A 14012-nucleotide genomic window follows, 5' to 3' on the forward strand; every position below is an offset into this window, starting at 1 on the left:
CCAAAGGGGAAATGTGAAGGGGAGGGATAAATCAGGAGTTTGGAATAAACATGCCCACACTACAATATATAAGATAGATAACCAACAAAGACATACTGTATAGCATGGGGAACACTACTCTATATTCTGTGATAACCTATGTAAGAGAAGAATCCAAAAAAGAATGAATAGATGTATAACTGAATCATTTTGGTGCACACCTAAAACTAACAAAACATTGTAAATCAACTATACTCCAATAAAATTAAAATATTAAAAAAGAAACAAGGCAATAATAACAAAAGGAAAATAAATAGCAATGTAAAAGAATTCAACCTAATACTAGTCTCCTGAATTACTGAAATCTTGACTATTAGAAAAATAATTTTTATAAAAATACATGTTTTGATGAATTTAAACACACCAATTCAACTGAAACTTTCTGTTTTAGAAACTGATTTTACATATAAGTATTTACTTGTAAGAATTATTTTACTACATGTTTTTAGAATCCAGAACCATTCTTATATAATGATTAAAAATATGACTTTATTACTAAAATGACCAAGTTATAATCTATTTGTCAAAATTTAATTCACATAAAAACATATTCCTATAGGAAACATTGCCAGAATGTATAAAAATTCACTTTGTCAATGGTTATTATATGTAGACTAATTATGTAGAATTATTATGTGACTATGTAGAATAATTATGTGTAAAGAACCAAGTGCCATAGGAATGCAAAGTTTTGAAAAACAGAACTCTGGCTCCCAGAGAGCTTATCTCCACTGTCCTACCACATCCTCTTAGAGTTAAGTCCATAAAGCAGGTTTCTCTTTATAGAAACTATGCTATCTTTTGCCAAAATAAATTATATTCATCATCATAAAAGGCCTATTTATCCTTACATTGTATTTCTATCCTTGTTTCAATTTTCTATTTATGATCATAGTTCTCCTGATTACTTATTTTAGCCTGGTATGGAAGTTTGAATTCTTAGTTCCACTTCAGTTGGCTCTTTTACATAGAAGTTACTAATGTAGGTTCTAGGACAGTGGTTCTTTGTAACAACGGACTGACTCTCAAATGGTTTAACCATTTTTGATGAAAGCAAGCATCGATGGCTTTGCGAGAGAGAGAAAGAGAGAGAGATGGAAGTGAGAGAGAACTGTTTATCATAATTTAAATTATAAGCAATTTCTTACTTAGAATTGTTCAAGAAAAACAAAATAACGTATTATATTTCTTGGGTATATAATATCTGATAGGATAACTTATAAACATAATTTATAAACATAAACTTATAAACATAATTCTGAACAATCTTTCATGGAGGAAATTATTGAGTATTCTCACTTCATAAATGAGTTAACTGATATTTAGAGAGACCAAGGCCATACAGTTAGCAAATGGCAAGTTATGATTCCAAAATATGTCTATGACTCCGAAGTCACAGTCTTCCTAGCAAACCTATGCTGCTTCTTAGAACCCAATAACCTCTTGCTTTTTAACCACTTATATGACACACCTAGTTTTGAATTTATGGCATGGCTCCTGAGTAAGAATTCTCGAACTATTTAGTTTTGCATTTTAACTTCCACAAGGTTTCGAAAAGGAGATTCTAAACTATCCTTCACAGAATATAGGTTTGCCTCCACTGCACTGTGCTTTTGTCTGTACCTCTTTCATGTTCTCACCACTTTATAAAGACCTATGGTGGTGGTGGTTTAGTCGCTAAATTGTGTCCATCTCTTTGTGACCCCATGTACTGTAGTCTGCCAGGCTCTTCTTCCATAGGACTTCTCAGGCAAGAACACTGGAGTCGATTGCCATTTCCTTCTCCAGGGGATCTTCCCAGCCCAGGGATCGAACCCAGGTCTCCTGCTTGGCAGGAGGATTCTTTACCACTGAGACACCTGGGAAGCCTGTTATGACCACTTTGAACACATGACTTCTCTCTCTCTCTCCCCAGCACCTTCCATCTTCCTACTTCTTCACTTGCAGGTCTAATGGTCATTACAAGTTTAACATGTCCAAGGAAGAACTTTTGATCTCTTACCCACAATATCCAACTTTTTAATAAGTCTTACCACTTCAACTTGTAAATTTTATCTAACGTACATTAGTAATTCTTTTCATTTCCTCTGCCACCACTTGACTTTAGTCAAAATTTCCCCTGCATTATTGTAATTAACTTATATGCAGAGTACATCATGAGAAACGCTGGGCTGGAGGAAGCACAAGCTGGAATCAAGATTGCTGGGAGAAAGATCAATAACCTCAGATATGCAGATGACACCACCCTTATGGCAGAAAGTGAAGAAGAACTAAAGAGCCTCTTGATGAAAGTGAAAGAAGAGAGTGAAAAAGTTTGGCTTAAAGCTCAATATCAGAAAACTAAGATCATGGCATCTGATCCCATCACTTCATGGCAAATAGATGGGGAAACAGTGTCAGACTTTATTTTTGGGGGTTCCAAAATCACTGCAGATGGTGACTACAGCCATGAAATTAAAAGACACTTACTCCTTGGAAAGAAAGTTATGACCAACCTAGACAGCATATTAAAAAGCAGAGACATTACTTTGCCAACAAAGGTCTGTCTAGTCAAGGCTATGGTTTTTCCAGTGGTCATGTATGGATGTGAGAGTTGGACTATAAAGAAAGCTGAGTGCAGAAGAATTGATGCTTTTGAACTGTGGTGTTGGAGAAGACTCTTGAGAGTTCCTTGGACTGTGAGGAGATCCAACCAGTCAATCCTAGCGGAGATCAGTCCTGGGTGTTCATTGGAAGGACTGATGTTGAAGCTGAAACTCCAATACTTTGGCCACCTGATACGAAGAGTTGACTCATTGGAAAAGACCCTGATGATGGGAAAGACTGAGGGCAGGAGGAGAAGGGGGAGACAGAGGATGTGATGGTTGGATGGCATCACCGACTCAATGGACATGGGTTTGGGTGGACTCTGGGAGTTGGTGATGGACAGGGAGGCCTGGCGTGCTGCGGTTCATGGGGTCGCAGAGAGTTGAACACGACTGAGCGACTGAACTGAACTGAATTGTAATAGTCTCCTATGTGAAGCTACTTTACTGCTACTCTTGCTCCAGTAAGCCAGATAGGCCTTTAAAAACATAGATCAGATCACTCCTTTGCTTGAAATTCTCCAGAGGTTTCCCAAAGCACATACAGTAAAATGCAAAGCATGGCTGTTGTTGCTGTTTAGCCGCTAAGTCATGTCCGACTCTTTGTGACCTCATGCACTGTAGCACGCCAGGCCTCCCTGTCCTTCACTATCTCCCGGAAGTTCCTTTTCATTATATCATGTCCTCGTATCTGATACTGCTTCAACCATGCCCTCACCCCCTACAATTCTTTCTCTCATTTATCTGCTTTATTTTATTCATGGCATTGAGAAGCACCTAAAATTATCTTTTATTTTTATCCAGCTCCCATACTAGAATATAAACTCTATGAAGTAAGAACCTTGTTTTGTTGCTATCTTACCAGTGGTTAGGGTCAAATATCTATTGAATGAACCAAAATCAAGCACAATATATTAATAAATTATGGAAACACAAAAGAACTGATTTAAAAGTTCATCATTTTAAAAGACAAGAAAAAAAAAGATTACCTTATCTTCAGATTACCTATACTACACATTGCAAGAATAAAGAGAGTAGAGTTTCATTTCACAAACTAAATGTTATCTTAAAAAGGGAAAGTCTTTTAATTTCTTTGGTTACAGTTTTACAAATAAAATATATCTTTAGTCAGCCTATTAAAATTTCTTATTTATCTTTTTATTAGACATTGCAAAAAGTTTAAAATAACAATTTAAGATAATATGCATTAAATTTTCAGTTTTATAACAGAAAATCTTCCCCAGTAACACTTGGACATTAAACTTAAAAATGGTTAGCCTACCAAAAATTTCAGAATTGCTGAAAATTTAGTATAAAGACTGGAAAATGAAGGTAACACATACTTACATTTGGTCCTTGGGTTTCCTGCAGCCATTTAAGGATGTGGGTCAAAGAGAAAATTTTACAATAATTAAATACACTGTGTCTCAAAACACATTAACTTAAGCAGTTAAATTTGAAGACAATTTAATGCTGAAATAACTATTTTCCAGTTATCTCATATAGGCTGTTTATAAGTTCTCAAGTTTTTCAACTTAAGTCTTTTTCTTTTTTAAAAAAGATTCACTGAAATACAGTCACAACCACACAATTCACCCATTTAAAGTGTACAATTCAATGTACAATTTTTTTTTCTTGTCTTTTTTTTTTTTTCAATGTACAATTTAAAGTGTACAATTCAAGTGTAGTATATTCAACAAGGTTGTATAATTTTCATCTTAATTTTAAAATGAAGTTTATTGGTTTCTTTCTTCATGTATACATTTTTATAGAAAATCTTGATAATACAGAAAAGCATGTTTGAAGAAAAACTATTTTATCTACAGACAACCATATTAATATTTTGGTATACTTCTTTCCAAAATTTTCACTTCTGCAGTTTTTTTTTTTTTTTTTTGCACAGTTTTTTAATGGATTTTCTGTTCTAGGTTTTTTTATACCTATGTCATATCATAGTTTTATACATTATTTTTGCATTAAAAATACTTTTCATTCATTATTGTAAACTGTTAGTAATAACTTGCTAAAATCTACTGAATGACTGTTATTTGCCAGGCACTGTTCTACAAAGGATTAATTATTTACTACTTTAAATAACCTAAGAGATTATTCCCATTTATGAAGGAAAAGTTGAGGCACTAAAAGGTTCAAGGTTATACAGGTAGTAAATGGCAAAAGTAACAAACATAAAATAACCAATCATATAACATTCCAATTTATAAACCACAATTTAATTAACCATCTTTCTACTGTTAGACATTTAAGCTATTTCTAATAGCTTAACCTTAGAGTAAACTTCCCAGAATTAATATGACTCTGTCAAGGGATGTGAGATTTTTAAAGGCTCACAATGCATACAGTAAAAATGCTTTCAAAGGCTCAACAGTCATCAGTAATGAAAGTGCCCATTTCACAACAGCCTCATGGCTACTGTGTTTTATTTTTTTAAATATTTTGTAACTGCTGCTTTAACTTTACATTTCTGTTATTACCACCAACGCTGAACATTTCTTTATATCTGTGCATCAGTTTCCTTCCTTCTTCTGGGAATAGTCTGATGTCATCTTGAAATTTAAGTTAAGAACTGTTTCTAAACCTCAAGTGATAGTTATTTATTTATTTTTCAACTGATATTTAAATGTAAATGCATTTAAAATATGAGCTTCCTTAGTAAGTCAAACACTTGACTTCCCATATAAAACTCAAAGGAACCAGAAGGGCAGTTTATCTTTATTATACAATAGAAATAAAATCCATAAACTGCCTTTTAAAAAGTTATGAAACAATTTTTCACTTCTTTTCATTCTTGCTTCTTACTTCTTAAGCATTTTCTGAACTGACAAATTTCACCACTGTAGAAAAGCTGGATAGTACCTATGATTCCTTTTGATACTAAATCTATAAATAAATAAATAAAAGATTTCAAGGTATTATAAAAGGATATAATAAGGGTTTTCTAACAGCAAAGAGGCCATTCGGGCTTCTTTAATCATAGGACGAGCCATTAGCGTTCGTCGTCTCCAGTAGTGCTAAGGAAAGAAAAGATGACATACTTAAGGATACAGTAAGTAAATCAGAAGTTTGAGATTAACACATACAACTATGTATAAAATAGATAATTAACAAGGACAAATAGCACAGGGAACTCTATTAAATATTTTGTAATAACCTGTAAGGGAAAAGAATCTGAAAAAGAATGGATATATGATATGTATAACTGAATCACTCTGCTATACACCTGAAACTAACACAACATTGTAAATAAACTATATTCAAATATAAAATAAAAATTAAATTAAAAAATATAACAAACACATCTATTAAGGAGAGTATGTGGGTGTCATAATAAAGTCTTACATGATCTCCTGTTCCAGCAAGATGAATGCATACAGGTCTGTATTTGCTGTTCCACTCTTTAGGCACAATAAATTGGAACCTATTTAGAATAAGACGACACGTCAGTGAAACTAAAAGGCTTTAAATACAAACGTTGAATTCTTTAAAGTTCCATAATTAAATTTTTTGTGAGAAAAAAGTCATTTAGAATTTTGACATTTAAATTGTAAGTGACTGATTAAACTACTGTTAGCCCAATGGCAACAAAGATATTGTAAATTTGCTTTATATTACAGTGTTAAAATATTTAATTATAAGCACAGAATTTATCATAATCATTTTTACCTTATTCAATACCACAACTTTATATATGCAACATGAAATTTTCTTATTTTGTAAAGACATCAACAAATATGATTAAGTCCTAGAAAAACAATTCTTTAGATAGCTCTACTTTTTCTCCTGCAGGAAATGCTTGGCTGTACAAGCTGTTGATGTATCAACAAAATAGTTCATGGTATCTTTTTTCCAACTTGGAGTGTATGACAGGATTTATTAAAACTTTTATGTTTGACGGTAAAAGCAAACTATGCCTCCCCAGAAAATATCTATTTGTTGTCTTTTTATTATAGTATTTTGGTCTCCTCTATAATGTTTTTTCCTATATGAGTTTGTTTTAACCATTGTAGTAAAATTTTATCTTATATACTAAACTTTAAACTTTTACTCTCCCTCTACATTTTAATGGAAAAATACTGAATAATTATTGTAATTAAAAAGTAACTTGAAATAATGACATTGCTTTAACTGCATACAGCAACATAAACAACCTACTACTTTAACTTTCTAAATAAAAGTTCTTACCTAGCAATAACAGATTCAATTGGCATGATATCAGGCACATAATGGGCCATGGGGGAAACAAAGTGTCCATCTAGGATCTTACAATCTGATTGCTCTTCAATCTAAAAAAAAGCAAAATCAAGTTGTATACACAAGGATGAAGGTATCTCAGTCTATCATAGATGTTTTTCTATTTAAAAGTTCTATTTAATTAAAACATTTTTTTCTTCATGACTATGTATCCTTTTGGAGAAGGAAATGGCAACCCACTCCAGTGTTCTTGCCTGGAGAATTCCATGGACGGGGGACCCTGGTGGGCTTCAGTCCATGGAGTCACAAGGAGTCTGACAGGACTGAGCACACACTCCTACTCCTATGTATCCTTTTGCACCATCTGCTTTCTAGGGGCATGGCTCCTTCATTTCCTTTACTTTAGTCTATTTGCGAAAATAATCTCTAAGTAAAGCTCATTTGTACACAGACAATTTGTACAATAACAAAATAAAATATTCGTTACAAGAATTCAACAATATAAAGATAAGTATAAAAACAACTTACAAACAAAGTATAATTTACCACTGTCAAATAAGGGTTGACATTATATATGTCAGAATGGCTTATTTTCAGGCAAGCTATTGATGTAAGAGTCATGTAAGGAAAGACATGATAAGTCATGTAAGGAAAAATGTCGTAATGCATATACAGCAAAGGCATTTGCTAATATTCAACACCTAACTTTTCCCCCTTGAATAGTTATTTTTTTAAATTAAAAAAAATCTTTATCAGGATAATAGTCAAAATTAAATCAGCAGTATAGCATCACATATTGTTTATGGGATTCTCACAGGCTAGTAAAGTAATCATCTCACAGGCTAGCAAAGTAATGCTCAAAATTCTCCAAGCCATGAACTTCCAGATGTTCAAGCTAGATTCAGAAAAAGCAGAGGAACCAGAGATCCAATTGCCAACATCCACTGGATCATCAAAAAAGTAAGAGAGTTCCAGAAAAACATCTACTTCTGCTTTATCAACTATGCCAAAGCCTTTGACTGTGTGAATCACAACAAACTGTGGAACATTCTTAAAGAGATGGGAATACCAAACCACCTGACCTGCCTCCTGAGAAATCTGTATGAAGGTCAAGAAGCAACAGTTAGAACTGGACATGGAACAACAGACTGGTTCCAAATCGGGAAAGGAGTATGTCAAGGCTGTATATTGTCACCCTGCTTATTTAATTTATATGCAGAGTACATCATGAGAAATGCTGGGCTGGATGAAGCCCAAGCTGGAATCAAGATTGCTGGGAAAATATCAATAACCTCAGATATGCGGATAATACCACCCTTATGGCAGAAAGCAAAGAAGAACTAAAGAGCCTCTGGATGAATGTGAAAGAAGACAGTGAAAGAGCTGGCTTAAAACTCAATATTCAGAAAACTAAGATCATGGCATCTGGTCCCATCACTTCATGGCAAATAGATGGGGAAACAGTGGAAACAGTGACAGACTTTATTTTTTTGGGCATCAAAATCACTGCAGATGGTGACTGCAGCCATGAAATTAAAAGATGCTTACTCTTTGGAAGGAAAGTCATGACCAACCTAGACAGCACATTAAAAAGTGAAGACATTACTTTGCCAACAAATGTCTGTCTAGTCAAAGCTATGGTTTTTCCAGTGGTCATGTATGGATGTGAGAGTTGGACTATAAAGAAAGCTGAGCACCAAAGAACTGATGCTTTTGCATTGTGGTGTTGGAGAAGATTCTTGAGAGTCCCTTGGATTGCAAGGAGATCCAACCACTCCATCCTAAAGGAAATCAGTTCTGAATATTCATTGGAAGGACTGATGCTGAGGCTGAAACTCCAATACTTTGGCCACCTCATGCAAAGAGTTGACTCATTGGAAAATACCCTGAAGCTGGGAAAGACTGAAGGCAGGAGAAGGGGACGACAGAGGATGAGATAGTTGGATGGCATCACTGGCTTAATGGATATGAGTTTGAGCAAGCTTTGGAGTTGGTGATGGACAGGGAAGCCTGGTATGCTGCAGTCCATGGGGTCACAAAGAGTTGGACACGACTGAGTGACTGAACTGAACTGAAAGCACCACATTATTTCATTAAAGGCAGAAACACAAAACAGTGTTTTTGGAAGCTAAATATATCAACCTTTTTTTTTTATATAAAAGACTCTGAGAGTCCCTTGGACAGCAAGAAAATTGAACTAGTCAATCCTAAAGGAAATCAACCCTGAGTATTCACTGGAAAGACTGACGCTAACACTCCAATACTTTGGCTACCTGATGAGAAGGGCCAACCTATTGGAAAAGACCCTGATGCTGGGAAAGATTGAGGGCAGGAGGAGAGGGGGTCATAGAGGATGAGATGGTTGGATGGCATCACCAACTCAATGGACATAAGTATGAGCAAGCTCCAGGAGATGGTGAAAGATAGGGAAGCCTGGCATGCTGCATCCATGGGTTTGCAAAGAGTTGGACATGACTTAGTGACTGAACAATAACAATAATTTATTATAACATGTACATTGGTTTTTGTTGTTGTTTAGTCACTAAGTTGTGTCCGACTCTTTTTGAGACTGCATGGACTGTATCCATCAGGCTCCTCTGTCTATGGGATTTCCCAGGCAAGACTGTTGGAGTGGGTTGCCATTTCCTTCTCCAGGGATCTTCCTGACCCAGGGGTCAAACTCCTGTCTCCTGCATTGCAGGCAGATTCTTTACCACTGAGGCACCAGGCAAGTCCTATATCAACCTTTTTAGAAAACACAAATATGTAGCCAGTTGTTTCAACATTATTTATTAAATAATCCACATTTTTTTTTGCAAATGACTTAGAATACTACTTTATCATTAAGTAAGCTTCCATAAATTTTGACAAATTATTTCCAATCATATATTGGGTCTTATTAGCATATATTTTATTTCTAAACCAGTATCAGGCTGTGTTGCGTATGCTGTGCCTCACAATACCCATTGATGTATGACTGAACTAGCTTTTACTTACCACTCTTCGCAACCCACTCCAGTACTCTTGCCTGGAGAATCCCACGGATGGAGGAGCCTAGTAGGCTACAGTCCATGGGGTCGCAAAGAGTTGGACATGATTGAGCGACTTCACTTTCACTTCCTTTTCAGGTATTCCTGATCTGACAATACCCCGCAAATATATATTTGAGTCCTTCTCAAAAATAATTTAAGGATCCTTTCATGGACCTTAGTGCTAAACTGAATATTTTAATTGGGATTACATTGCATTTTCTTAAAAAAAAATGGTAAAGAGACCTAATGTATATAATATGAAATTCTAATCCAAGAAATCTTTACATTTTAGCCATCTTTGTGCCTCTTATAGTTTTAAACTTTTACCTATTTTAGAAGAATTAATTATTTGAAAAAGGAGGCAGCACAACCTAATGTGAAAAGGAATAATAATTTAACAAATAGTGTTGGGATAAATGGAAATTGGATAAGGAAAAAAAAAAACAACAACACTCTCAGAGCCATACATAATATAGATTTAAAAATTAAGCAAGCTACAACTCAACACTAAAAAAGATGAATAACCCAATTAAAAGTGGGCAAGGGTTTCACAGATATTTCTCAAATGAATGACCAATAAGAATGTGAAAAGATGCTCAACATCACAGTCATTAGGGAAAGGCATATCAAAACCACAATAAAATATACTTCACACCCATTAGGAAGGCTAGGGCAAGTAGAATCATTAGTAAGGATGTGGAGAAATTGCAAGCATTATACACTGCTTGTGGGAAAGTTTTAAAGTGGTACACTTTGGAAAACAGTTGACAGTTTGTTAAAAATTTAAGCACAGAATCACCATGTGTCTGAGCAATTTCATTCCTATGTGTATACCCAAGAGAACTGAAAATGTATATCCACAAAACACTAGTACATGAATATTCATGGCATTATTATTCATAATAGTTAAAAAGTAGAAACAACTCAAATGCTCATCAATAAATGAATAAACAAAATATACATATTTACATTGGAATATTTAGCCATAAAAAAGAATGAAGCACTGGTACACGGTACAACATGGGTGAACCTTAAAAATCTGCTAAGTGAAATAAGCCAGAAACAAAATGCCACATGTTGGATGATTCCATTTATAAGAAATGTCCAGAACAGGTGAATCGACAGACAACAAATGAGTGACTACCAGCAGGTGAGAGGCTAGGGAAGTGGCAGGTGACAACTAGCAGGTATAGGGTTTCTTCTGGGGGCAATAAACTGCTCTGGAATTAGACAGGGATAGTTGCACATCTTGGAATATAATAAAAAACAACACTGAATTGTACATTTTTAAAGGGTGATTTTTCTGTATTTGAATTATTTCTCAATGTTTGAAAACTGAGAGTGAGAGTGAGATAAGGTTGGGGGAGAGGAAGGATATCTGCAAGAAAGCATTCTAAAATCCGAGCAGTTAATTCCTCCCAAGGAGGAAAATGGAAATAGGGGGTAAAAAGTGGCCAGAACTAGAGTTCTGATCTTTATGTGGTATGTTTTAAATTTGTTTAAGCCTATGAGTCTTTAGTAGAAGAAAATAGAGAAAATGGAAATATTTAGCGAAGTTTGAGGGAGAAATGTTCTAAATCTAGAAGATATAAGGAACTGCTATATGGTATAGAGGAGGGATTTCCAATTTACAAGATCCTGTGTTTAGCAGTGAAGGTCTTTTGAAAAAATGACATCTTCTAGAGATATCCAATATATAAAAGAGATGAAAGTGGGGTTATTTTGGTTGATGGCAGTGAGGGATGTGAAGTTCAATCATTTGCAGCTCCTCCCCAACAACACTAAGTATCCAATTACATAAATCTAGAAATATTTTACAAAAAAACATGGTTGCTTAAAAGTAGAACTATTTCAAAAATATTTTCTCATATTCTCTAATTTTGTAGCATTTTCTTTCTACCCTTCTCTCAGCAATTAACTGTACCCTATAAGAATTCCCTGATGTTATATAACAATTGTTTTGGTAACAACTTTTCATGTGCTGATTCTCTAACTTGAGTACTTCCTTGTATTATTTGTAATTCTTCTGAAATGCTGAATAATTTACTTTAACTTTCTTGAGCCTAAAGATAAAAGATGAGGTTCAAAAAGATCCAGCCCTAAACATTTTCTTATATTTATCTAAGTGTTAAAAATATGCTCCTATATAAACATGCAGATAGTTATTGTAAGCATTCAGTTAGAATATATACAATAATAACATTTTAAAAAATATTAAATGAAAAAAATCTATATTGTACTCATGTTTTAGAATTCACTGTTATTATACTCCAACATTCAGCCCACTCTTGCCACACAGTTATATGAAACCTGAATTTCTATAACTGCATTTCTTTCATTTTAATACCTTATCGATGTACACTGGATAATCACTTGAAACCAGATTCTGACATCTTTCTCGATTTCCAATAATCTTTCTAAATTCAAAGAGTCTATTATGGGAAGGGAGGAAAAGGAAAAAACTCATTATTCCCGTTATATTGAGACTGATGAAAAGTAACTAAAAATTAGCAAGTCCAGTTTACAAATTGTATTAAAATTTCATTTTAATAATTAAAAAGTTAGGCTTTGTTTTTTTTCAAAACTGAAATTCTGTTTCAGAAAAAACATGAGAAATATCATTGTTCTGAAAGTAATTAACATATGCAAGCCTCAAAATTAAGTGTGCAAATACTGAATTAATTTTCACAAATCCAAATGTTTACATGAGCTATACAGTATATCACAGTTTTATAGTCATCACAAATTCAAGTTATTCAAGAAAGTTCAGTCCTTGAAAACTCTAAGCAATAATAAATTACCAAAGTTAAAAATCTATGCCTGAGAGCTCTTTATTTTTAAGTCTGAATTTCTTTTAAAATAGTTCAATTTATGATTATGTGAGTTAAAACTTAACAGCAATAATTAGATAAAAGAGAAAAAATAATTTCCTTTCTTATTTAATAATGTTTAGCTTACCAATCACTTTATATTTATAGAAAAAAACTTTTTTAAAAACTGAAATGAAATTTTAAATGTTTACTAAAACAACAAACTTGGAGCAAGCATGCAGTGAAACTGCTTACCTTTTGAGATCCTCTGGCCTTCCCCATCCTCTGATAAAAAGTTTTGTAAGGAGTAGTCTCCGGTATAGAATATCTAACTTGCTCACACCCATCAGTAGCAAACAAACATCTATAAAATAAACATTTAAATGACCTTAAAATATTTTATTTTACTCAGCAGGTCAATTTTCTAACTATCTCTTTACATATTAGGTACAAATTAAAGATTGATCTACTCTCTTAGCAACTTTGCAATATACAGCACAGTATTGTTAATAATAGTTACTATGCTGTACATTACATCCCCATGACTTACTTATCTTATAGGAAAAAAAAATTGTAACTCTGGTTACAGACTGATGGATGTTATCCAAACTTGTGGTAAATGCATCACAACATATACATATATCAAGTCATTGTGTTGTATACTTTAATATGACATTATATATCAGTAAGACTGGGGGAAAATGAAATAATGAGATTAAACTAGAACCTTGAATTTATTCTCTTGGGAATAAGATACAAGATATAGGAAAAAAGAACTAGGACAAAAGTAGAGAAGATGAAGTAGAGCCCTGAGCATCAGTAAACTGAATTCTCTAAGGCAGCACTTTCCCATTCTCAGCACAGTGACTGACAGTAAATACTCATTATCTGTTGATAACAACAGGAGTGGCTAACATGTAATACTGTTTTATCTGCCAGTCATCATTTAAAAACTACACACACACACACACACACATACATAAGTTCTTGTTTAAACCTTCCAACATTTTTATGAAGAAAGATATAGTACCCCAAGACAAGGAGAGGATAGGTGATTAAGGTCACATAAAAAGTGGGAGACAGACCTAAGACTAACTCATGACTAAAGATCTAACTTCTCTTCTATATTACAGTGCATGAAAAGTAATAATTAATCAATGTGACTACTTCTGTACCACTTATCTGTCTTTCCCAAACAGTTCTGAAGCTTTTAAAAAATATCTGCCTCAGTCTTTTCAAATCGAATGGTGCAGTTTTGATTTGCAGGCAAAACCTGATTCAGGTTCAGGGTTTATTCTACTTAGGAAAATGGATAATGGGAATTAAAAGTTCCATCA

General features: G+C 33.9%; 1 protein-coding gene across 6 annotated transcripts in view; it reads right to left on the reverse strand.

Moving 5' to 3' along the window:
- ABHD18 (abhydrolase domain containing 18) overlaps positions 1-14012 on the reverse strand; it is a 40312-nt gene that overhangs the window by 16963 nt on the left and 9337 nt on the right. For 4 of the 6 annotated variants that reach the window (XM_043486604.1, XM_043486577.1, XM_043486595.1 and 1 more), the window contains 6 exons: positions 12931-13039; positions 12213-12297; positions 6825-6925; positions 5982-6060; positions 5569-5653; positions 3972-3999 (listed from right to left, as the gene is read on the reverse strand). In XM_043486604.1, coding sequence (XP_043342539.1) covers positions 3972-3999; positions 5569-5653; positions 5982-6060; positions 6825-6925; positions 12213-12297; positions 12931-13039 — 487 coding nt within the window. Of the gene's footprint in view, positions 1-3971; positions 4000-5102; positions 5136-5568; positions 5654-5981; positions 6061-6824; positions 6926-12212; positions 12298-12930; positions 13040-14012 lie in introns of those variants that run through there. The other 2 variants (XM_043486620.1, XM_043486611.1) reach the window with 2 other exon arrangements.

Source organism: Cervus canadensis, chromosome 1 (assembly GCF_019320065.1).
Source record: "Cervus canadensis isolate Bull #8, Minnesota chromosome 1, ASM1932006v1, whole genome shotgun sequence".
In the NCBI taxonomy this organism is placed as follows: domain Eukaryota; kingdom Metazoa; phylum Chordata; class Mammalia; order Artiodactyla; family Cervidae; genus Cervus; species Cervus canadensis.